At 39.8% G+C, this 25119-nt stretch overlaps 3 protein-coding genes across 9 annotated transcripts; all 3 read right to left on the bottom strand.

Moving 5' to 3' along the window:
* Positions 1-2485: 2485 nt before the first annotated feature.
* LOC135622036 (auxin-induced protein 15A-like) lies at positions 2486-2776 on the bottom strand. The gene has a single exon (XM_065123666.1). The coding sequence runs from the start codon at positions 2774-2776 to the stop codon at positions 2486-2488; it is 291 nt and encodes a 96-aa protein (XP_064979738.1).
* Positions 2777-4784: 2008 nt separating this feature from the next.
* LOC135623433 (granule-bound starch synthase 1, chloroplastic/amyloplastic-like) lies at positions 4785-7841 on the bottom strand. The gene is made up of 13 exons (XM_065126396.1): positions 7485-7841; positions 7302-7382; positions 7117-7215; positions 6940-7029; positions 6741-6804; positions 6575-6675; positions 6387-6496; positions 6052-6292; positions 5798-5974; positions 5530-5721; positions 5339-5425; positions 5123-5251; positions 4785-5034 (listed from the first exon to the last, which is right to left on the bottom strand). Exons 1-13 carry the CDS (start codon positions 7839-7841, stop codon positions 4918-4920), a joined length of 1845 nt encoding a protein of 614 aa, XP_064982468.1. The 3' UTR covers positions 4785-4917.
* Positions 7842-9832: 1991 nt separating this feature from the next.
* Positions 9833-24892, bottom strand: LOC135623432 (uncharacterized). 7 transcript variants are annotated; one of them, XR_010491381.1, is made up of 17 exons: positions 24422-24892; positions 24296-24334; positions 23953-24192; positions 17631-17729; positions 17494-17549; positions 16579-16690; positions 14975-15154; positions 14557-14814; positions 12731-12952; positions 12441-12644; positions 12223-12345; positions 11794-12078; positions 11602-11700; positions 11134-11512; positions 10987-11055; positions 10830-10862; positions 9833-10111 (listed from the first exon to the last, which is right to left on the bottom strand). XR_010491381.1 is itself a non-coding variant. In XM_065126394.1 (16 exons), the coding sequence occupies exons 1-15, from the start codon at positions 24521-24523 to the stop codon at positions 11027-11029; spliced, it is 2427 nt and encodes an 808-aa protein (XP_064982466.1). In that variant the 5' UTR covers positions 24524-24892; the 3' UTR covers positions 9833-10111; positions 10987-11026. The 7 variants fall into 7 exon arrangements, 3 of the variants coding, with proteins under 3 accessions (XP_064982466.1, XP_064982467.1, XP_064982465.1); XR_010491382.1 differs by having other exon boundaries at positions 10987-11039; XR_010491380.1 differs by having other exon boundaries at positions 10987-11512.
* Positions 24893-25119: the final 227 nt, after the last annotated feature.

The following is a 25119-nucleotide window of genomic DNA, read 5'->3' as shown; positions in this document are numbered from 1 at the left end:
TTCTATTTGTGTTGCTTTTAGTATTACTGTTAGCCAGGACTTGGAGGTTGAGCAGCTAGATGTGAAAACAACTTTCCTTCATGGTGATTTGGAAAAGGAAATTTATATGGAGCAACCAGAAAGCTCAAAGTCAAAGGTAAAGAGAACTTTGTCTGTAACTTAAAGAAGAGGTTGTATAGGCTAAAGCAAGCTCCAAGACAGTGGTATAGAAAGTTTGATTCATTTATGACAGAAAAAGGATACAAAAGAACGACTTCAGATCATTATGTGTCCATCAAATGGTTTGATAAGAATTTTATTATTCTCTTATTTTATATTGATGACATGCTTATTATTGGGAAAGATATGTCTAAAATTGATAAGTTGAAGAAGGAATTAAGTGAGTCTTTTGCAACGAAGGACATGGGGCTAGCAAAGCAAATACTGGACATGTAAATTTCCCGTGATAGAAAAACCAAGATGATTTGGTTATCATAGGAGAAATATATCGAGAATGTATTGGAAAGATTTAGTATGAGCAATGCAAAGCCAGTTGGTTCTCCTCTTGTAGGTCACTTCAAGTTGTGCTCAGAATAAAATCCATCAAATGATGAGGAGAAGGAGAAAATGCAAAAGGTTCCTTATGCTTTAGCAGTTGGAAGTTTAATATATGTGATGGTATGTACGAGGCCGGACATCACATATGCAGTGGGTGTTACCAGTATATTTTTAGCAAATCCAAGTAAAGAACACTAGGCAATAGTGAAGTGGATTTTTAGATATCTCAGATGGAGCTCTAAGGTTTATTTAAGCTTTGGAGGTGGACCTCCTATGTTAATAGGTTACATAGATGCAAATATGACAAGAGATATAGATGCGAGGAAGTCCATATTAGGTTATGTACTTACTTTTGCAGGGAGAGCTGTGTCATGGCAATCCAGATTGCAAAGGTGTAATGTTCTCTCTACCATAGAGGCAGAATCTATTGCTGCTATAGAGGTTTGCAAAGAAATATTATGGATGAAAGAATTTTTATAAGAATTGGGGTTGAAACAAAAAAATTATATGGTGCATTATGATAGCCAAAGTGTCATCCATTTGTGTAAGAACCCAATGTTTCATTCCAAGTCAAAGCATATAGATGTCAGATACCACTGGATTCGAAATTATTTGAAGAGAAGTAGTTGCAACTTCAGAAAATTCACACAGATGATAATGGAGCAGACATGTTAACAAAGACTTTACCAAAAGAAAGACAAGAGATATGCCAACAATTAGTCAGCATAACTTCACATTGAGGAGTCATGGAACAACATCCCTTGTGGGCTGAAGGGGGAGGTTGTTGGGCTGACAGCCCACATTCAGCCCATGGTGGGCTTTATCAGCCCATAGCCCACCTTCTCACTTAACCTAACCCTAATTCATATTAGGAGGGTGTATGGTGGTTGTAAAAATAGGCATAAAAGGGCAGTAAGGCAGATCTTGGTAGCAGCAAAAATGAGAAAAAGATAAAATCCAAAGAGAAAGAAAGGGAAGAAAACAATGACAATGCAGAGAGACTATTCTCAATTATCTTGTTCTCATCTTATGTTATATTAAATCTACAGTACATTCTTACTGTGATTACTTGGGAAGAATTAGGATGGATTTAGATATTGTGTACAGTGATATTATCCTTATATCCTAGTTATTTTCTTGTGATTGTTGTTAGGGTTTTGGGCAAGAGATTAAGATTTGTATATTCATTATTATTATAGTAGATTGTCTCTAGTTTACCCCGTGGTTTTTACCCTTCACATTGAAGGGATTTTTCAGGTATATCTTATTATACTATTTGATTGTGGTTTCCTATGTATTATAACATACTAGTATTTGTTCATATACAAAAATTTATTTCTCTTTATTTCTCTATATAATTACTTCTAATCACATTTAGAGAACATAATTTATACGACAACCTATCCTATGGAAATTGGAAAAATAAAAAATTATCAACTTTATGAGTTTGATCACTTTGGAAGACTTGAACCGGGAAGAAGTCCAATTCTTTAAACATATTATCTTGTCAGTATGATTGACAAGTTAATGATAAGTATCAAAGGGAGACTTCTATTTTTTAGCTTTACTACTTTTTATGGTCCAATAAGATTACTGAAATGCACAAAGAGATATATATGAAGATTTATTTTATCTATATAATAATAGTTCGATTTACGTACGTGTAAGAAATGTGCACTGTGCTTCTTGGAGGTGTAGATGACGGGGGAAGTGGATTCTGGTTGAAGATGTCAGTGTCGATGCCAGAGTACTCTGCAGATAGCATTGCAAGCCGCTTCTTTCAGCGTATGGACTGAATCCAGGAAGATGATCTAACAAAGATATCTTCTTTCATAGAAACGATCGGTTTAATGCTTCTATACACAGAGTCGGATCAGACAATGTCTGATCGCCTCCTTACAACTCGGTACTAATTGGGCAGCTACGACTAATGCTTGATTTCTTCCTCTCACGAGCTTCTCATTCTTGAAGTGAGAGAGGCGAAGGCATCTTCGTTGCACGGAACCCTAAGCATGCCTCGGGGGTGCTCGAAGCCATATTCTTCTGCAGCCTTGTGGAGCAAGCTCTGGAACAAAGGATGCTGCAGGTAGGAGAGAGGGACGACGAACCGCTTCTCCATGTCGCCGACGTACACCGCGAAGTGCCCCTTCGGCACATCCGGCGCCAACGAGTGGTGCTTCCTGAAGGACCGTTGAAGCGTCTCCTTCATGCGGATCATTCCTGCCAATCGAACTCCCATGGCTCTCTCTTCTTCTTCTTCTTCTTCTTCTTCTTCTTCTTTCCGAGAGCTGGTGACTGCCTGTGGAGGTCGAGTGAGTGCGTCCAAGACATACATATAGAGAGAGAGAGAGAGAGGGCGAGGGGAGTGAAGTGAAGTAAATTGTTGGGCACGTACATGTTACTGAATTCCACGAATCGAGACAGTGCATGTCCCAGGATCATGTGATCTTTGATGTTACCTCCCTCTCAAGCTGCTCGCTGCATGAGGGTGCCTTCACAGAGATCATGTTTCCCAATACCCTCGTGGTTTCAGCAAAACTGAGGGCAGAGTCTACTGGTTTGAGGAGGGGTGATCATCATCTCCGAAGCATCCTTTGTCGATTCTTCACGTGTGTTCCCCCTCATCGACCTGTTCATCCTGCTATGTTCCAGTGGATACCATCATCATCTCCGATGCAGCGTTCCCATAAAGCAAAGATAATATAGAAAAATGCAAGTCTGAAGGGATGAATGTGTGCATTCGGATAGAAATTAAATGGTAAAATTAAGACACTGGATTTTTCTGTATTACTTTGGTTGGAAAAAATTGCTGAACATACACTGTCACTGTAGATTATGCTAGAAATCAGTTCATATTTCGCTGGGAAAGTACTGAAAAAGAAAGATTAGTTAGTTCATTTAGTGTTGATTTGGAAGACTTTTATCTGTACACAAATACTAAAATAGTTCAATGATCTTCAGATGATTGTGTGGAAATTAAATGGATTAGGGTTTGTCGTGTTGACAGAAACATGACATGTTTGGCACGGACGGGAGCTAAAGCCAATCTTTTATGTCCCATTATTCTGCATACCAAGTCTTCCGAACATCCATAGATACAGAATGGACATAAGATCTAAGTTTCCATGACAGAGGACCCTTTGCGCTTGTCCGAGACACAACATGACTACATTAAAGAGGCAACCAACAATTGTGCCGGTGAACACGAATGATCTGTTGATCTATGAATAATTAATTATGTTTAGCATAATTGCTAACATATGGGGAAGAAAGAAAAAGTTATTGAGTGCTGTCATTTTTCCCATCCATCTCATCTATCCTCCGTTTCACCAAGTTCTTCACCATCCTTGTTCTCAGTGATTGTACCTTCCTTCTCATCTTTGGATTGGTAATTTGAATGCCATGCCTAGTTAAGCACCATAATTCATGGGTATTTATTTTCTGCATTAGTATTTTTATTTTCTGTATAGCAGAAACACTAAAGAAAAGAAGAATGTGGAATGGACCACCCTTAGGTGTCTTTCCAGGGGCTGCCTTGGACAAGTTTGTCTCTTTCTCGAGATCCACCAGTGCGCCCATAAAATCATTTATCAAGTACAATGACAGATCAGTGGGGCAGCCACGGAAACATGGGGATAGCAGCAGCTCATGTGAACTTTTCTCTTGGTCATGTACAGATGAATAAGATGATAAAAGTTCCTACTCGAAGGCAATTTATGGCTCTATTAGCTGGAATAGCTTGAGAGAGAGAGAGAGAGAGAGAGAGAGAGAGAGAGAGAGAGAGAGAGAGAGGCTCTTTTTACAAACACTTTTTTGTCAGACACCAAGATCATATTTATTTATTATTTTGAGCTTACATTATTGTTCTATCAAAATCTTCCTTGTCTGATAAATTGGATCGATTCAAGAAAATGATTTTTTTTTATACTCAGCCTAAGAAAATTGAAAGTGGGACTCTCGATCGATTTAAAATATATATTTTTTTTGTTTTTCTCGGTCTGACCATAATATCTACAATGGGTTACTAAATGAGAAAACAAAAAACATCTTCAATTTAATCTATTAGTGTGCAATCGATGTAAATTCACTTGGTGAAGCAATGCACCACATTACCTGGTAACAGTCGCTAAGCAATAGTCACAAAGAGCAGATTCGACACCTACACCATTCACAACAGTACAGGAATATAGACAGACATCGCACTTCATTCACAACAGGTATCCCTCATCAGAGAGAGAGAGAGAGAGAGAGAGAGAGAGAGAGAGAGATGAAGCATGCACTAACACAAGCAAAGTAGAGTAAAATATCAGCTTATGCAGACACCATTTATTCCTTTACGGACAAATTAACTCCGACACCGAAGGCAGACATCGATCACTTTCACGGGGTGGCCATGTTTTCCATTGCGAGAGGAGCTATTTCCTCCCCATCAATGCCGGGCTCGCTACCGGTGGCTCCTAAGCTCATGAGAAACTGCTCCCACTTCTTGGCAGGACCCTGCGGCAATCAACCGACCTATCGGTCAATGCTGATGTATAGATTTGCATCAGAGAAAGGGAATCACTTCATCGTTATCGTCGCTCACCTTCCAGGAGAGGTCCTGTTTCATGCAGTTCTGAATCATCTGGGCGAAGGCCGGAGTACGGTAGACATTAATGGCCCTTTTCACAGTTTTCACAACTTTTTCTATGTCCTCCTTGTCAACGACATTGCACTGCGAAGACACATTCGGAACCGGTGCTTGATCGAATGGTGCCCGATGCATTAAAAGGAGATCTGACGAGAGAAGAAGGATCCTTACATTGGCACTGAAGCGACCCATATGAAACCCGGTGATGCCTTCCTTGACAGTGTCAACAAGTCCACCAGTCGTGCTGCACACGGCGGGCTGCAGTAGATATTAACAACGATCAGCTTTTCCATCCATTCAAGTGCAAACGATTAGATTAGATAGATGGCGACGAGATACCCAAGGCAAGATTGGCAACGTACAATTCCATATCGCATGCCCTGAAGCTGGATGAGGCCACACGGTTCGAATCTGCTAGTAACAGCGAGAAGATCTGCTCCTCCCATGATCGCATGAGCCAAAGGTACATTGAACTTCAAGTGTGCTCTCAATTTATCCGGAAACATGTCTTCGAGCTCTGCAAGCTGACGCTCCAGCTTCTTCTTCCCAGTCCCCTGCGGGTGACGAATCAAGGCTTTTTATGCTGAGCAAATGGGCAGCAAGATGCTAACTGTGGAGCTTCATGCTTACGAGCACTATCACTTGGACATTCTCATCCATGAATTCTGGAATAGCTGCGGCAAAAATATCTGAGCCTTTCTGCTCTTCCAATCTGCCGAGAAAGGCTATAACAGGGATGTTTCGGTCGACGGGCAAACCAACTTCAGCTTGTAAAGCTTCCTTGTTCAGAGGTTTTGCATCCATCACCTGAAATCAACTTCAGTTAGATCAAAATTAATACGAAGGAAGTAAGACAACAAGTTTGGAAAGCTCCGATCCCCCACGGTTGCTGTGTCATAATTGGTAGATATGTATTTGTCCGTCGATGGATTCCATTCGCTAATGTCCATCCCATTCACGATTCCAGTGACGCCAGTCATGCGCAGGACGCCGTCCAACTCGACCCCAGTTTCTTCCCCTACAAGTTCTAGTGCATAATGCGGACTCACTGTGACGACCCTATCCGATTCTATAATACCAGCCTTCATCCAATTTATTTTCCTTCCTTTCACGGGCTCGTCGTACCTGCATGGAACACATCATATGAGTTTTCATCAAGAGAATCTTCATCGATGGCCAAACGGATTAGTATGTCCGTAGGATAAACACGATAGCATACCCGTCGGTGAAATCGAGAGAAGATTTAAATTCATCAGGAAGATTAAGCAGTGCAAAGTCCGACAAGGCAAATCGGCCCTGGTAGACGATGTTATGGATGCACAAGGCAACCTGACAATCGAGTAGAATCCACTCAGTCATACTACCTAACTAAGGACGAACAAAACCGAATTACCAAAGACCTTTTACCTTTGCGTTCCTGTAAATCCCGCGTGATCGGTGCATGCTCTTCAAGTAGCATGGAAGAAGACCAGTGTGCCAATCGTTCGCGATGAACACAACATCCTCCCCTGCTCGTTAGATGCAATGTTAACGACATAAGCCATCGGGAGAAGCAAACGAATAAGAATCGTACCATATGGCCCGGAATAGTATTCACTGTTGTTGAGATGTAGAACCCTTGGAGCTTCTAAAGCTGCCTGGAAAGGTCATCCATGATTTTGTCAAAGGCAGAGAGATCCATAAAGAGTAGTAGATGTAGGTTTCACTAATTGCTTCGCAGTGTAACTTAGAAATCGATGCTGAATTTGGTTTAGGAATAAATAATCACTGACCTGACAGAAAAGGCTGAATCTTTGCTGGTTGTCTTCGTAATCTGTTCCTGTGACAGGACCATATATCTTTCCTCCGGTCTTTCCCCACACCTTACCTTACACGAACAGATCCGTGGTGAGCTTTATGCCACTCGAAATGTTATCTGAAGTCGGCATCAGATATAAAATAGTTCGAACCTTGGCAAGAAACATAGGGTGATCAACGAAGACCCTGTCGACTCCCCTTTTGTAGCAGTGGAAGAAGCGAACTGTTTCGACTCTGTTCCCAACTTTCAACTGCACATAACCACAAACTTCAAAATGCAAGCAGGATGCTGTGTGTTGCAATCTAGATAGCTAGCTAGCTAGCTAGACAGCAATACCTCAACCTGCACGCTTGTATCCCATCCGTCCTTGTACTGATCATAGCGTGGAGCTATACTCATGACTCTGTGTCCATTTGCCTCGAGAAGGATCGAAACCACAGATTTCAATCACGCATCAACAGAATTATACGACAATAAAGCAGGAAATAAATCTTTATGCAGCAGCATGTTGAAGTTTACCGCCATGGCTGGTGGCAGTCCTCCGAGAACGTCACCGAGTCCTCCAGTTTTACTCCAGGGAGCCATCTCGGCACCGACAAAGACCAAGTTCATCCCTTTTCCGCATACGACGACGGCCAAAGGTCTACGGCTGGCACGCCGAGTGGCCGTCTTCGCTTGGGTTGAGGTCGCCTTGGCATTGGACTGCAACCGAAGCGAATCAACTATGTTTTCAGATCTCAATCCTTTGTAAGCAATAATTTGGTTCCTCGAGTTTGGAATTCTTCTGCTCTGGAAGGACCTTGGCTCGGAATCAACGAAACCCCCAGCACTGGTGCAGGAGCCTTTGGAGAAGTGCAACACCGTCACAGTCGCCATCGAGGTATGCTCACTGCAGTAAAAGCCCGACGCGCATAGAATAAACTTCAATCTGCACGCGCACACAGTTCACAGATGTTGTTGATGAGCAGTAAAACTATCATCTGTATACCTCCACAAGAGTCTTCGCGATTCATTTCTAGAAAAGCCTTTGCAGAAATGACGTAACGGAAGGTAAAAAGAAGTGGATGTAGAAACAATTGTATCACCACACAGTCTTACACCAATCTATTTGCGGTGTGGAATTTGTTTCAATTTCTTGTTGTGCTCTGTGGGTAATCTTGACCTAAAACTTCATGCTAAATCAAATAAAAAGGAAGAAAAAAAATTCAAAGATCATTAGTCGATGTGTTGAAACAAGAAAACCATAAAAAATGTTTGTCATGTTCGATGATTTAGACAAACTTCATAAAACCATAACCAAATCATCTGCCGAACGTTCTCCTCCGACGATCTAAACCTGACGGCCCACAAATTGCATGAATCGCGTGAAAGGGTGACACTATATCTCTTTTAAATTTCAGGAAAACGAAGATTACCTCTCTGTGATCGACCGTGATCAAACCTCTCTCTCGCTCTCTGCTCTGAGGCTTGCAGGTTGAGCAAACGGGAGCGCGTGGTATTTGTACCCACGGCCTCCTGGGAGATCGCCTCGAAGAAGGCATGTGCACGAGGTGGTGGCCGGTGTACACGCAGTGGACGTACACGGAGGGGGAAGGAGAACGCGGGAGGGATCGTAAAGAGGGTGACTGTAACTGCCAACCGGGCGACCCCTTTGGGAGGTTGGGGAAGAGGACGACGGCCCGGAACGGCCGCTGCTGAGGAGACACGACGCAGAGCGTAAAACTACCGGTATAGCGCACGTTCACCAAGACGAATCCGGGACATTTTGGTAATTATGGAAGAGCGAAAGACCAAACAGCGCACGAGAACGGTGCAACGAGGAAGACGGTCCCTGAGGCGGGGCACGAGAACCATGCAAGAGAACGTTCACGCAACCCAGGCGGAGAAACAACCGACAGGATCAAACGTCAGGAAACACACAAACAAGGAGCAGTAGCGCTAATACGCCACCGTCCTGATAGATGTAACGATGCTTATGTGAGACCGGCCATGAAGCAAATCGTGTCATCGATCGAAGTTTCTTCGTTGAGCAGCTACGGACAAAAGGATGGCGGAAGCGTCGAGCTCGGGCTTGCTGTAATAGTCGCTGTTTCTTCTGATCTTAAATGCCTGCAATCTTTGAGAAGCCTAACTTCTCGCTCGCAGCTGCACATGAGTTCTTCTGTTCACTGCCATCTCTAAGAAGGAACTAAATAACAATATGAAAGAAGTTGACATCATTTTAGCAAAATCTATTATGAAAAATATGTCGACATAAATAAATAATATATAAATCATGGCACGCTTAATAATGAGCACCAGTTTCTCATTTAGAGTTAATTGAGACTGTTAGGATAAATATTTTTTATGATATTTATTATGCATGTTCTTCACATGTTTTAACTCCTAACTCCAAACTCCTCGACATAAACTTCTGCATCAAACATAGAAGACGTTTACAGTCACCAGTAGCCTCTAAATCCTTCAGCTTCTGCTATCATTTAAGCTTCGAGAATCACTGTCAGAGAGAGAGAGGAAGGGGCCATACTAATTCAAGGGTTTTTATTCTTAAAACCATTTACCAAGACTGCATGCCCTGAACAGCTTCTATTTACACCATCAGCTGCCTCTAAATACTTGAAATTATTGGCTGTGGCAACAACAGCTGCTAGCTACAAAGCCATATCATTAGAACATCACTACCAGCTGATTAGATTGGAGAATGAGTTCATCTCAGATTTCACCTATTCATTTAATAAGATTCTCGAGTTATTCACACTCGAGAGAAGACAAAAAGGATACCACAATCAGCACTAAAACATGCAGTGTCAGCTTTTCCACCATGGAAAGTTCCGTAATTATCTGGAATCTGGGCATTGGAACCAGGATCAAATACAAGCTTTTCATCAGATGCATAGCAAGTAGATGCATTAAGCATTGCACAGTTGCAAAGAATTCTATCTTTTTTTCCTTTCTTTCGGTTTGAAACATGGATCCAAGTATAACTTGGCAGAGAATAAACTAGGAAGAGCCCAAGTTTGTGATTCAACAGTAAAATCTGAGAAAGAATGATCAGAGAGCTTTATCCGGAGTAAATAATCTCCAAACTTTTGTTTGGCTGCAATTTCCATCCAAGTGACTGAGGCCTTAGCTTTAATCAGTAGCACCTGCCATTCAAAAAATCAAGCATGTTGCCACAAGTCATTTGGTAAAGTTTCATGCATGATGCACTTCCACCACCAGACCAATATGAAATGAAAAATCATTATCAAATGTTAGATTTTCAAAATATATACCACAAATAACTGAAAGTAACAAAGGAAATCCCATATTAGGGGCTAACTAATCATTCTTTTACCTATATTCAAACCTCTAAGTAATGATCTTTACCATTGCAATTCAGTTTGAGCATATAAGAAAGCAAATCAAAGATTCAAGCAATTATTCAACAGCAACTTAAATAGGACAATCAAATGGTCACTTGGGCTTGTGAAATCCCAAGCTTTTGGAGAATCCATATTACATTCCCAAGCTCGTCATTCTGACTTCAATTCCATAGTGTTTTTTTGTTCCAAACGAGCTGTTTGATTTTTGAAGAGTTTGCTTCTTGCCTAAACTTATCTTTGTTGTGATTACACCATGACAACGACTGTACTTTTACACCAATATAACCCCCTTACTAATTAGGATCCAAAAAAATGGATCACTATGATGATTTTTATTATTTTGGAGAAGAAAAAGGCATTACTATACAACTAAGCAACAATGTAAAGGTTTGTCTATCTAAATTGAATTAGCATGTCATACAAAACTTCCAAGGAGTCTAAAGAGTTTTAACTATAGACACTTAAATTTATGAACCAAATTTAGTAAATTTGGACTTACTATCTCCTTGAAATCAAGCCAGCCCCAGAAGACCTGGCAAAATATAAGTAGCCACATTCATTATATCATCTAGATTGAAAACCAGAAATTTACATCATCGGAATACTTGAGCATATATTTATTTATATCTATATATATCAGGACAAATTGATAGTACCTCTCTTGCTGGTTCCCTCCAAAATTCTGCCTTCCATCACTCATCTATTTGATCTGCAAAGAAGATAAACTGTTCTATCAAGGTTTGTTGCATTTCCGACCGTAAAATGAACAGACGAATGGCCAGTTTTGAAATCAGACAGTATACCATTAGCTTCTTGGACATTCTTTAATTTACTTGAAATTTTGACATCCGAAAGCCCCTGAATAATGTTAAAACTGACACCATTTGGTTTTTGGTCCTGTCTTATTAATATCTGGGTGCAGTCGTCACTTGAATCTCCAGCATCAATCACAGAAGCACCATCTCCAAAAGTCTTAATGTTTACAACCTCTGATTCAAGTGATTGTACCCTTTTCCGGCGGCTGATTTGAGCAACTGGAGTAACAGCAACCGAAGGAAACAATGATACGTAAGGAACAGAAGATGCAGAAGCAGCAGCAACTTTGGCAACAGCTGCAGTTGCAGATATAATTTGTTGTGCTCCTTCACGAAGGTGGATGAAGTCCCCCTCAATAACAAATAACTGGAATTGCAAAGATAGAATTTTTTTTCACTTAATATAATAGTTAACATTGCCATTAATAGTTCAAATATAAAAGGCTAAAAACCTACTTCAGGATGATGAGCAACGAAATCATCAAGCTTTCCATAATGCTTTTTGTAATGGTGCCAGCGAAGGGGTGCAAGCATTCTCCCAAGCCTATTCGGTAGCTAAAACAATAGTAGCAAACAAGCTTAATAGGGAAATAGATTATACCAATTAGTAAATTCATTATACAGTTTGCATTAAATTGTTGTACTCACTGTTGTACTGATTCTGATTCTACCATCTGATCCAGCAGGAATTGCACGGACAATGCAAGCCAAAAGTGATCTTTCATCTAAAAGATTGGGCTCCAATGGTGGTTTACCAGGCATCAAAATACTTGAAACAAGTGCAGCCGTAACAGCAGCTTCTTTTGTGTCATTTAAACTGACAGAGGAGCTGCTTTGCCTAGTGGATAACATGATGCTAGAAGTTGGCCATTGCTTTCCAGATTCCAAAACTTGCTCTTGTGATTGGTTCCCTGGAGCTGTAAGGTCCTTAACCTGCACAAGCGAAGAATCAACAATACTAGAGAAACTATCTTAATAATTGTAGATAACAGGATGTCAGTGTTCATTAAGATTCATTTTAGCAGTTCTGTTCTGTCAACTTTAATATCCATAAAGTGGCTTAAAAAGAGTACGAACCCTTGGTTCATTCTTCATTTCCGGTGGGTCGAATTCTTTTGCAAAATCCAGGTGAGAAGGTGCATCTGAGGTCCCTTGTGTTTGTTGGGTAGCTGAGTACTGATCACTGTTTGATTCAAGCACCTAGCAATAAAAAGTTAGCACAAACATAACACTTACCTAAGAGACATCAGACAAACAGATCAAGATAAAGGAAAAACTGTTTCTTATTTAACAACCTGAACTTCTTCACTTGAGACATTGCATGAAAGGCCAGACATCTGTTGCAGGTCTCTGTGGCTATTAAGATAGTCTGGATGGACCATTTGTATTTCACCAGGTAGATTGGAGCTATAGTGGATATCTGATCTTAAAAGATTCTGCTCTGTCTGGGATTGCGGATGCTTGCTCTGACTAGGCATCTCTGAGATATCTGGTACAGTCTAAAGTGGACCAGAAATATAAATTGATATTGAAAATGGCATAAAATAATGAATAACAAGCCTTCCAAATTTCATGCTTCCGGTACCTGCTGATTTTGCCAGTGCTGCTGAGTTGGAACAATTGGCACTGATTGTAAATGGCCCATGTGAGATTGCAGAAAAGGTGAATTGGCGACAGCTACAGGCTGTTGAACACTTTGTGGAGTCATTGCATAAGTATGCATTGTAGTCATTTGGCCAGGAGGAATAAAGGCATTCATGCTAACTATAGATGATGGCACTACTGGAACACCAGGGGCATGATCAATCTGACAAGAAAAACTTAACATCAAAAAAGAGGACAATCTAATCGTACATGATACAGGTAAATATTTATCCTTAATTGTCTTTGCACAGTTATATGGAACAGGATAATGAATGTAGCCTCATATAATTTATATTTGGTTTTATTGAATAACCCTTACATTGATCTACCTAACATTTTTTTTGACATAGGATTTGGGGATGGTAGTAACTTCTATGAACACTGTTTCAGGATGGTAGTAACTTCTATGAGCACTGTTTCAACGAGTACAAAATCAATGTGCAGTTGTAAAAGTTCTTTGACAAGTTCTAGTCCACTGGCACAGGCCAAATATGTGTTCCGTGTAACTTGAGACAGCATGTGATCATCAGAATCCAATCCTCTATTCCACTAATACTGGTAAAAGGTGTAAGTAATTCTTCACTGGAACAAGGTACAATGTGTATGAGATATCTCTAGTATGACATACTCTCTGTTTAAGTTTGGGACAACCAAATGTATTTGTCATAAAGAATAGGAAAGTTCATGATTACAGGAAGCCCACACAAGCAAATGACTGAGTGAATGCAGGATAAATTAAGAAAAGGTTTTCTGACATTTTCTTAAGCATATTAGAATCCCCAATGTGAATGTATGCAAGTAATGAGAAAATATTTTATTTGAGATTATTTTTGTACAAAACTGATGGGCTGGAATCAAGTTTGTAACCAACAACTATGCCATCCATATTTATCATCTCCTTTTAAACATGAAATTAACAAATGAATAATAGGATTGTATTAGATTAGTTGGATATGCTTCATACACTGAGGCCTTTACCACTGTCATCCTTATGCCCTACAATCTTCAAGTCTTCTTCTTCCCTAATACAATTATGCATTTCACCTCTAACACTCATATTTATATTACGCATGTTTGTCATGCATATGGTCATTTAAACTGTTAAGTTATCAAATAGATAAAGTAGTCCAAAAGACTTGTAACATACAGAGAAATCAAGTTTTGAAACTTCCAATTAGTTCAGCAATAACCTTTTCCAGTTCTTCCAATAAGATGGTAACATAAAGCATTTTCCAAGAAATGTTACACTAATGCATCTAAAAAGGGTGGCCCAGCTCACAGGGTTCCCGCCAATGCGAGAAATAAATTGGACAAAGCAATTAGGAATACTGATGTGAGAGGATATAGCAGAGGACCTAAAGAACTTCATCATAAATGTAAAAGGGAATTGATGACTCTCTGACTAGATGTTGCCCTGAACAAGACTAAGGGGAAGATGGTATTCATGCAAGAAATTAATTGATGAGACTTATGGCTTGTCATTGCATCTACAAGCAAAAACTAGTTCTACAACATCCTCAAAATGGCATGCTATCTATAAAAATGGGCCTACTACATATTTGGATTCTTCCTACAGACAATGACAGTAACATTATCACATTCCACATCAAGATATCAAGTGAACTACTATGAGCAACTGATGCAGCAAAGTATTTTTCTTCCTCGGTTCTTGACAGATAAAAGAGAAATGTCAGTTGCTATCTTGCATATGAGGAAAGATTTCTAGTATGAACAAAAAAATAAAAGAGCTTTAGTAAATGATCCCACCTTAGTAGAAAGATTGGCAGCTGAAACAAAAGATGAACTCCTGTCTTCACCTCCATTAGATGTAAATTCCAGGTGACCATTTGATTTGCCACCATCTTTCACATTGATCAGATTTCCATTATATGAAGATGAGTGTGTTGAATTTTCATAAGTAGGACATGACCCATCTTTATGCATTCCATTCTTCTCCTTTACCTCAGCCAACTCTTGCTGAAGCTGCTGTATGGTTTTCATGTGATGGTGCTCCATTTCAACAAACTAGCAAAAGAAGAAAACAGTGAACAACAGAAAGGAAAAGAAGCCAAATCAAAATATTATCATGGCAGGATATGATAACCAATTTAAATATTATTGTAACAAACAAGCAATTGATGCGTAGATTGCTCTGGCAGAACAGATAAAGCAATTGCAATTGAACCTGCCGCTGAAAACCAATCCAGTACTGGTTGAACTGCTCAATGCATTGCCGTAGCTCAGTTTGTAATGACTGGTTAGTGGATGACCGCAAAGCATCCATTTCTTGAACACGTGAAACCCAAGCTTGTGTCTCCCTTAGTTGTTCATCCTTGAAGAGGATAGTTTCTTGTGCAACTCTATTCTGAAAGGAAGATTTTGTTGAAAAAATTATTTTATATGTTTGCAAATTGATGAAACTAAATGATGATCTTTATTGCACAAAAATATAAATAGACAAACATTATAGAAATGTGCGTTGGAGCACAATAAACAGATAAATATTAACGAGATCAGGACAGAAAATATTAATAAAAAATACCTTATAACCTTTTCCTAGTACTCTAGATTTACAACCACAAGCATCCCTGAGTTTGCAGCTTTTGTATTATCTACTCACAATTGTTTTGACCTAATCAAACAGAAGGATAATGACAAAAAAGATAAGAATATCCTATGTAACATAGTAAATGACCCATGCAGCTTAACATATATCACAACCTAAAGAGCGAACAATGTAACCCTATTTCACACATGCCACAAACCAAGATAAGTGGATTATTCCTGCAACTGTAGATGTTGCATGTTTAAAATAACTGTGCAAAGCATCCATATAATAAGATATAGATGTAGAATAAAGAAATTTGAATTCATCAACGTCATGGTTCAATTTGATATGCACTAATCAGCCAAATCACAAGTTGACTCACACGATTCAAATATTTTAAGGTGGTCTATTGAGTCCAACCACCTAATTCCCTAATACAATATACATATTCAATCCTTTAAACACATGCAAGTAGGTTTTAGAAGCTTAAAGCATGAACATATGTGCAGAAATTTGGCAACTGTGTGACAAAGTGACAATAAAAAAGGCCTTATGTTGTACAAATGCCAAGAAGAATGCCAAATATATGAATCACTATTTGGTTGTTGCTTTCCAATAACATAATTATTGGCTACTGAATAATTGTTCCGTTTGTGCAAAGTCATTTTGTTCCATATGACCTGCATGTAATATGGATTCCCAATGGAATAGTAAACAATCTAAAACACACTGTATGTTCAAGTTGAATCTGTGGCCCAACTTCTTAAAAGCTAACAATTACTAATAGTCATTTGTAACCAAAATTAAATAAGTGCAATGTAGATGACTCTAGATCATTGTCAATTAGCATATACAAAAATGAACTCCAATAACAATAGAATTTATTTCTACAGCCAGAAAAAAAAAAACATTGAATATTGATTGACTAATTCTTGAATAGTGTCATTGCAATGTTAACACCCATAAATCTCAGTTGGGTTTCAACTACATGATGCATAGGATGGATTTGAAATCATGAACATGCACTTAAATAAGGCAGGGCAAATTTGAGGCATCAACCTGCTCTTGTAATGCACAAAACTGAAACTAATGCTTGATGAGTGGCATTGAGATGTTGACAGTGTCATTGAAATGTTAACGCCCTAAATATCACTACAGTAGATTAAGTTTAAATGCAATAAGACAGAGGGTGGATTGTGATAACAGACAAATGTAAATAAAGTAGGCAAAGAAGGATCAACCTGCTCTTGTAATGCAAGAATCTGACTATCCTTATCTTGAATATGATCATGGAGATCACGAATTTGATTCAGAAGTTGTGCTTTTTCTGCTGCTGAGTTATCACGCTCCCTTCTGCATAAGAATAGTTCAAGATTCTGATAGGAGTTTTGTCAATAAGAATATTAATTCCGGGTGCAAAAGATCATTCATTCAAATAATATATTGAATACGATAGGCCACAAATATTCTTTAAAGAGAAGCAGAGCCCACTACCAAAACCTTTGTTGCAGAAAGCAAGGAGAAGATTCAATTGGACTCCCAAATTTTGCTCCTATCATTTACTTAATAAGACAGTCTATAAAACAAAGTTCTAGTTAACAAGTTTATAAATCAAAGTTGATGTTGATTTCTAAGTTTAAAGTTTAAACTACTTGCAAAATAAAGATTCTCTCATTTATTGGATAAATAAATGCTGGGTGCAACTTTACTTCAACAAGTAGTCAATGAAAGAGAACTCCAATAGATAAGTTCCCTGCTAATATGGAACTATAGTAAAGGATATTAAGATAATATAGCATATCTGTAAATATTAATCATTCAAATAATTATATGAGGACAAATGAAGAAGAAAAAACAACTAAAACACTTAAGGGAAAGCTTGCCAGTTGTTTAACTGATTAGGCATATGTCAGCAATTCATTAATTCACTACAAATAGAAACAGAATGGAAATATTGAATGTCAGAAAATTTATGCAGAATAATATAATAGCCAAAGCAGGGCCAGCATCAGTAGATAACAATTCAGAAATGGTTAAAGAGATCCAACTACAAGTTCAGAAAATTGATTTTGGAAAAGAAATTTAACAAACCATAGAATATTACACATTTAGTGAAGGCACAACCATTATTATTTTTTGAGTGGAAACTCACATACCTGAAGGTGGCTAGCTCCTTGTTTTGTTCTCTAAGAAGGTCATCTTTAGCCCATGCCTAAATGAAAGCAAAGGCATTAAACAAATCCTTGGAAAGAAATATATATATATATATAAGAAAAAGATATGCAAAACAAACTGCTTCAGTGTCAAATTTCATAGCATCTAGCTCCCTATCCGACTCTTTTAGTTTCATCTCCAGCTCAAGTATGTGCTTTTCCCGTTTGTGCAGTTTCTCCTGTTCAAAGAGTAAAACTAATAGATAAAAAGCACAACAGTTCAAATGAAACAGTTCTTGGACATAAGTGGAATTATTATAAACAGAAAAGCACATAAGACAAAAGATTATGAATAATGTTTAATGCAAATTATAACAAAAATTTGTGTCCATGTTTAGGGCAATTTAATTACTTGGATTTAAAATAGTAAGACAAGTTATTTCAAGGGGATTCATGAAATTTTGCACATAAATTGGCCAAACTCTTGCACTTGGCCATCGTATTACAAGTAGACTTGTCCACTATGGAACCAAGCATGAGAGTAAAAAGTAGCATCAAGATCCATAACAACTGAAAGTTTATTGTTGGTTACCAACCAAGAAAGATTTATCATATGATATATATCATCTGAAACACAGAGCTTTATTTATGAAGAAATGATACAAGAATATTGACTAGCAAAGAAGAAGTAATACAAGGCTCTGGAAACATTTTAAAGCATCATTCACATGAAGAAAACTATAGACAAATTACGAAGAAATATCAATCAGAGGTGGCCTGTTAGAACCCTTGCAGATTCTAAACTTGGGGTTGATCTCTTTAGGGGATCGGCCTCCTTAGAACTCTATAGGGGTTCCTCCCTCCAAGTTGCTGCTCAAATGCTGCAGAAAAGATTCATCTATTGCTTATGAAAAGAGAAGGAATACATGGTTATTTATAGGGCTTCTAAACCCTAACTCCTAATAGGACTCCTACTTAAGACTCTTACTTCTAACCAACTTCTAATAGGACTCCTACTTAAGACTCTTATTCCTTTACAACTCCTAATTCTTAAGACTCCTATTCCTTTACAACTCCTAATTCTTCTCTAAGAAACAACCTCTTAACCCTAGCCGGCCTCTTTACCTCTTTAATAGGGGTCGGCTTAGGTAGGTTTTACATGAATGTCCCTCTCAATTAGGACTCTCCTAGCTAGAGTCCTAACAGACCCGCCCTCTTCAAATCAGCCTTGTCCTCGAGGCTGACGATTCATGAATTCTGGGAATTTGATCTTCAAGTCGTAATAGTTCTCCCAGGTGGCATCTTCTGATAATAGGTTCTCCCAGGTGGCATCTTAGCACTTCAGTAGTGGGTCGTCATTGTTGAGTCACAATCCGTCGATCAATAATAGCACTTGGTTGGGTCTGGAGTTCTCCTTGCGTAGTCATATTTGGTGGATGGCTTTGGGCTATCTCCAAGCACCTATTTACAACTTTCGTCTGGCCATCGATTTGTGAGTGATATGCCGTACTCCTTTTCAATTTAATACCCTGCATATGGAATAACTTTGTCCAAAATCTACTTGTGAAGATGCAAGTAGAATTTGTCACAAGCATAATGCATCCCTTATAATGTAATTCTTTTGAGTCCCAATTGTGAAGAGCCACGGAGCTTGGTGCTTCCTCCAATTTTTTTATAATCTTACTAGTCTCTGAATCTTCCTGCCATTCTATCTTAATATCCTCAAGGAAGTCGCTGGTCAGAAGTGAAACGGCCGAAACTTCAGCTTGCTCGGGTAGCTGCGAAAGCGCATCTACAAGAACATTCTCTTTCCCCTTTTTGTAAGTTATTTCATAATCAAATCTAAGAAGTTTTGCTACCCATTTTTGCTGCCCAGGGGATGATATCTTTTGCTCCAAAAAGTACTTAAGGCTTTTTTGGTCGGTTTGAAATCGTCGACCAATCAAGTAGGGTCTCCACCGCGTTGCTGCGCGCACAATGGCGAGCATCTCCTTATTATATGTTGACATATTTTGATAGGAGGAAGATAATGCCTTGCTAGTGTATGCGAGTGGTCGACCATCTTGCATGAGAATGGCTCCAATTCTGACTCCATATGTGTCGGCCTCAATAATGAAGGGTCGGTTAAAATTTGGTAGTGTTAGCACCGACGTCGTTGTCATGGCTGCCTTAAGTTTGTCGAAAGCAGAGGAGGTTCTGTCCAACCATTGGAAGACATCTTTTTCCAGTAAGGAAGTGGTGCACTGATCTTTCCATAGTTTTTCACGAACTTGCGGTAGTAGCCTGTTAAACCCAGAAAGCCATGTAGCAATTTTATGTTTCTCGGGGTCGGCCAGTTTTGCATTGCTCCAATTTTCAAGGGGTCCACTGCCCCACCTTCCTCTGATATGATATGCCTAAGATATTCCACCTTCTGTTGAAGAAAGCAAAAATTCGTAGTGGTTGTTGTGTGTTCAAAGGGTGGTTTTCGGTATGTCTTCTTCGCACACTCGTATTTGATGATACCCGGATCGAAGGTCCGGCTTTGCGAAGATTTGTGCTCCCTTTCATCTAGCAATTCATCAGCTATTGGAATAAGGTATTTGTTCTTGATGGTTATGCCATTGAGAGCTCGATAATCAATACATATTCGCCATGTTCCGTCCTTCTTGCGTACAAGTAGCACCGGTGAAGAGTAGAGGTTGCAACTTGGCCGAATAACTCCTGTTTCAAGCATCTCTTTTATAATCCTTTATATTTTATCCTTCTAGAGATGTAGATACTAATATGGCCGAGTATTTGCTAAAGGTTTGCCTGAAAGAATCGTTATATAATGATCATGCCGACTGGTAAGAGATAGGTTGTGCGGTTCGTCAAATATATCTGAAAATTCAGCAAGGAAAGGAAGTGGGTTTGGATCTTCAAATTCTATTGGCTCTCCCTTAGTTTGCTGCTCAAGTTGTACCAAAAGGCCGCTGCATGCTTTATACAAAACCTTCTTCATTTGTTGTGTGCAAATCGTTGTTATGTCGTCCTCACGTTTCCCGTTCAGTATCACCTGTTTCTCCTTACTGTAAAATTTCATAATTAGTTGCATAAAATTCCAAGAAATATCACCTAATGTCGTCAACCATTTAATTATGAGCATGGGCTCATGATCATCAAGAGGGAGAAGGAAGAAATATGCAATTATCTCTTGGTCCTGCAGCAATAGTTTCTCCTGCGGGCGCCTACGATCACAATTCAAAATCTGTCCGTCGACGACCTTAACGTCAAACCTGCTGCAATTCTCAATAGGTAAGGCTATCTGGATAGTAACCTTACTATTTAGAAAGTTATTAGAACTGCCCGTGTCGATGAGAACAGTGATCAGTTGTTGTTTGAGAAGGCCTCCAACTTTCATCGTTTGCGGGTTTGAGTAGCCGGCTAGTGCATATACCGTAACTTCAGTCGGTTGTGGCTCTTCTTCTGCATCTTCTTCTTCATGTTCAAGGCTCTCTTCTGGATGTTCAATGACCTCTTCTTCTATTGGTTCAATCATAAGAAGTCTCCCTTTACTACAGCGATGCTCACGGCTCCACGGCTCGTCACAATGCCAACATAACCTCTTCGCATATCGCTCCCGAAGCTCTTCTCTTGTTAACCTCTTTGGTGTAAGGACTTGGTCGATAGTAGGGGGGTTGAGGGCTTCAATATTACTGGTTGAGGAGCGACCCTAGTCCTCCGAGCTTCATGGTTCAATTGCTCCTCTTGATGTCGTGCAAAAGATATGGCTGCCATCAGCGTATACGGTTGTCGCGCTTTAACTTCTCCTCGGATCTCCGGCTTCAAGCCCTCAATGAAGGTCCTCAATAGTTGTTTTTGAGACCAATCACGAGTTTGATTAGATAACCTTTCAAACCTGGTTTGGTACTCCTGAATGGTGGAGGTTTGTCGGATCTTTGCTAGTTGTTTATCAATATTCTCGTAATCGGTTGGTCTAAAGCGAATCAGTAGTCCTTCTTTGAATTGTCGCCATGAAAGGACTCCATAAGTATGTTCAAACCAGTCAAACCACTGTATAGCATCCCCTTCAAGATGTATAGCTGCAATTTTCACCATAGATACATCCGCGGTTTTGTGGTACTGAAAATATCGCTCCGCGTGCGAGATCCAACCAATCGGGTCTCCTTCTTCCCATCTAGGGAAGTCCACTCTCATGCATGGATAGTTGGGGTCAGTTATATAGCCTCCCCTCCCTTGGAAGTCATCTCTTCAGGCTTGGTGTGATTGGGCAAAGCTCTCTCCTTGATATGATTTCTTCGGGCTTAGTGGTCGGCCCAATCTGAGTTCGGTAAAGAGCATCCGAATCTTATCCTCCATTCGCACCTCCAAGGCTTCGAATTTAGCATTGATTACCTCCTTAGATGCCATAGTATATGCTCCCAAATCTATGATGTTAAGATCTCTCTTTTGTTGTTGGGTTAAAGGCATGTATAGGTTGAGAGAAGTGATGGTTGAAAGGGTTGGTGGATTGGTGGATGTAGGCTACGGTTTAGGCTTATTTTGTGGTTGTTTTGGGTGCAGTTTGAGGGTGTGGTTTGGCAGAGTTTTAGGGTTGTGGATGAAAGTTTTGGATCTGTGGTAGATGGTAGCAAAGGTTTGATAGAAATCCGTGGAAGTTGCAGCAAGTATGTGCTGTCTTGTAAGAGTAGAATTGTCGTCGAAGAAACAACGGTTTCTCGACGTAATTTCCACCAAAAACTTGAGAGAATTGAGGGAATTGATAGCAAAATTACAGTTTATATGACAGCAAGGATATCTAATTTAATCAAGAAAATTTCGACAGTATAACAGCAAGGAAATTGGTGCAAGTTGCGATTGCAGAATTCTCGTCGAAAAATTTCAGCAGGTTACGACGAAAATTTGCAGCAACGTAAAATCGTTTTTAGAGATGAATTTCTTAATAGATCAATCTTAGATGGAAGCCAAGATTATCTATGAAGTGTATAAGAAATTTCATTCAAAAAAGATTACAAATAGATGGGTTAAGGCAACAATATGCGGCTGAAATTTTCTGCAGCACAGATTTTTAGGTATAGCAGATTGGACGTAAAAGATCAGTGATTTATATTGAGAATTTTTTTATGAAACCAAAGGCAAATCCATTGTTAGGAAGTGTCAAAGCTGTCATAAAAATTTTGTAGAGATTTGGATAGAAACAATATAGTATCAAGATCAAACAAACAGTGTTATGCGGCTGAAATTTTACAGTGCAGATTTTCAAGTATAGCAGATTAGACGTAAAAGATCAATGGTTTATATTGAGAATTTTTTGAAAAAACCAAAGGAAAATCTGCTGTTAGGAAGTGTCAAAGATGTCATAAAAATTTCATAGAAATTTGGATAGAAAAAGCACAGTAGCAAGATCAAACAGATGGTACTATGCGGCTGGAATTCTGCAATGTATCTTTCGTCGTAGAGATGAAAACTTTGTGACGAAAGGTTTATGCAGCAATATAGGAACAGTTTTTTTTTTTTGGATTTTCGAATAAGGATAACTAAATTGCAGCGGCAGTAAGGTAGGAAACCAGAACCTGTTGCAATTCACGAGGAGATCAAAGGGTGATCCGCGGTGGTGGAGATGATGGCGGAATTCGGCGACGATCTTTTAAGCAATTGTGGGAATTGCTTTGGGCGGTTGTAGAGGGTGATGGATGGCAGTGGAAGGGCAGCGAGATGCCAAGAACGCTGCTCTGATACCAGGTGTTAGAACCCTTGCAGATTCTAAACTTGGGGTTGATCTCTTTAGGGGATCGGCCTCCTTGGAACTCTATAGGGGTTCCTCCCTCCAAGTTGCTGCTCAAAGGCTGCAGAAAAGATTCATCTATTGCTTATGAAAAGAGAAGGAATACATGACTATTTATAGGACTTCTAAACCCTAACTCCTAATAGGACTCCTACTTAAGACTCTTACTTCTAACCAACTTCTAATAGGACTCCTACTTAAGACTCTTATTCCTTTACAACTCATAATTCTTAAGACTCCTATTCCTTTACAACTCCTAATTCTTCTCTAAGAAACAACCTCTTAACCCTAGCCGGCCTCTTTACCTCTTTAATAGGGGTCGGCTTAGGTAGGTTTTACATGAATGTCCCTCTCAATTAGGACTCTCCTAGCTAGAGTCCTAACATGGTCAATGTAGTAAATGCATAGTCATGCACTGCATGATGACTTACTGCTAGTTACACACGCATGACAAAGACACATGCCATGTTGCACTGATGATGGTATCTAAATTGTGTAGTCAAGGTATTCCGTAAAACGAAGACACGTTGCATATTGCACTGATAATGGTATTCAAACTGTACGGTCAAGATATTAGGTAACTTGCAACAGATCACATTCAAAAAGCCAAATCAATGGTGAAAGAAACACTTAGAATCTAATCAATCAAGCTTCGATTTTGTATCATAAATGATAAAACTGAGCATGTCAAGAACCTTTAGGTTAGCATTCATATCTCTGTGTTCCTTGAGCTGCACTTCAAAACTATTCTGCACCTTCAACATATCTGATCTGCCAATCGCCTTAGCTCGTAGATCAATCTCCATTTGTTGAAGCCCTTCTCTCTGCTTCGTGATTTCTTGCAGCTTCTGGTGCAAGATTTTATTATTCAACTCACCAACACCTTCAATAGTGATCGAACGCAAGTCCGCATCCAGTGGGCTGGTACCCTCCTTCTTCACATCACACGTGTGAACCCAAAAGATTAATCCCTTGTCCCCAAAAGCACGTCCTTGTATTACATCTTTTGCTTCTCACACAACTTAAAAGAATATATACCTCATATACTGTTCTCGCAGCTGATTGCTCCGATTTAACCTGCAGAACATAAAAATTTTAGAGAAGATACAAAAACCAATCGCAAGAAACAAGGAGAACAATAAATGAATCGCCTTTTGACTTCACCTCGCCTCCATTGTTCCCAAAGGAGTGCTCGATGACTGCCTGCCAGTCCTTTCTGGCAGCCTGGGAGGAGGGCACTCCGTCGATGCCGGCGGCGGCATCCATGTGGTCTCACAGGACGATTGCAATCCCCGGGCAGGCCGATCGAGCTCGGCCCAAGAAAAGGAAAGGCTTTTAGAACCAAAAAGACGACACTCGGGCCTCTAAGTACGGATCTTTGAACAAGAAATGATGCGACGCCGATAAGGATCGGACAGGAAACCCTAATTTCTGAAGCGATTTGCGAAGATGAGCGAAGAAGGGATTCAAGGGCGAAGCGAAGGTGAATTGGGGAGAGATAGAACTCGATCGAGGGTCAACGGGGAATGTGGAGGGAGTGTGGGAATTCGGTGGGAGGAGAAGAGATTGGAGAGGAGGAGGAGGTTGACGGGGGGTTTGGGGAGACGCAGAGGAGGAGACGACGGGAGAGCGCCCGCCAATTTGTGCGGGTCGGATCGTGGGAACCGCGGGAGTTAAGCGGGCCGGATTACCGCCGGGTGGGGGCCCTCTGCTGGTCCACAAGGGTACGAGGCGTTTGATTGATGATCCAAGTTTTGACCCATGGAGTCAACTTGAGTTGAATCCGATCTTAATCTGGGCTGGATTTTGTGACTTTTGAATGGGAAAATATTATTTAGTAGCATATAATTAGCCCTGTGAAA

The sequence above is a fragment of the Musa acuminata genome, chromosome BXJ2-9 (genome assembly GCF_036884655.1).
Source record: "Musa acuminata AAA Group cultivar baxijiao chromosome BXJ2-9, Cavendish_Baxijiao_AAA, whole genome shotgun sequence".
Lineage (NCBI taxonomy): Eukaryota > Viridiplantae > Streptophyta > Magnoliopsida > Zingiberales > Musaceae > Musa > Musa acuminata.
Note: the sequence above shows the minus strand (reverse complement) of the source record. Positions and strands in the feature narration are given on the sequence as shown.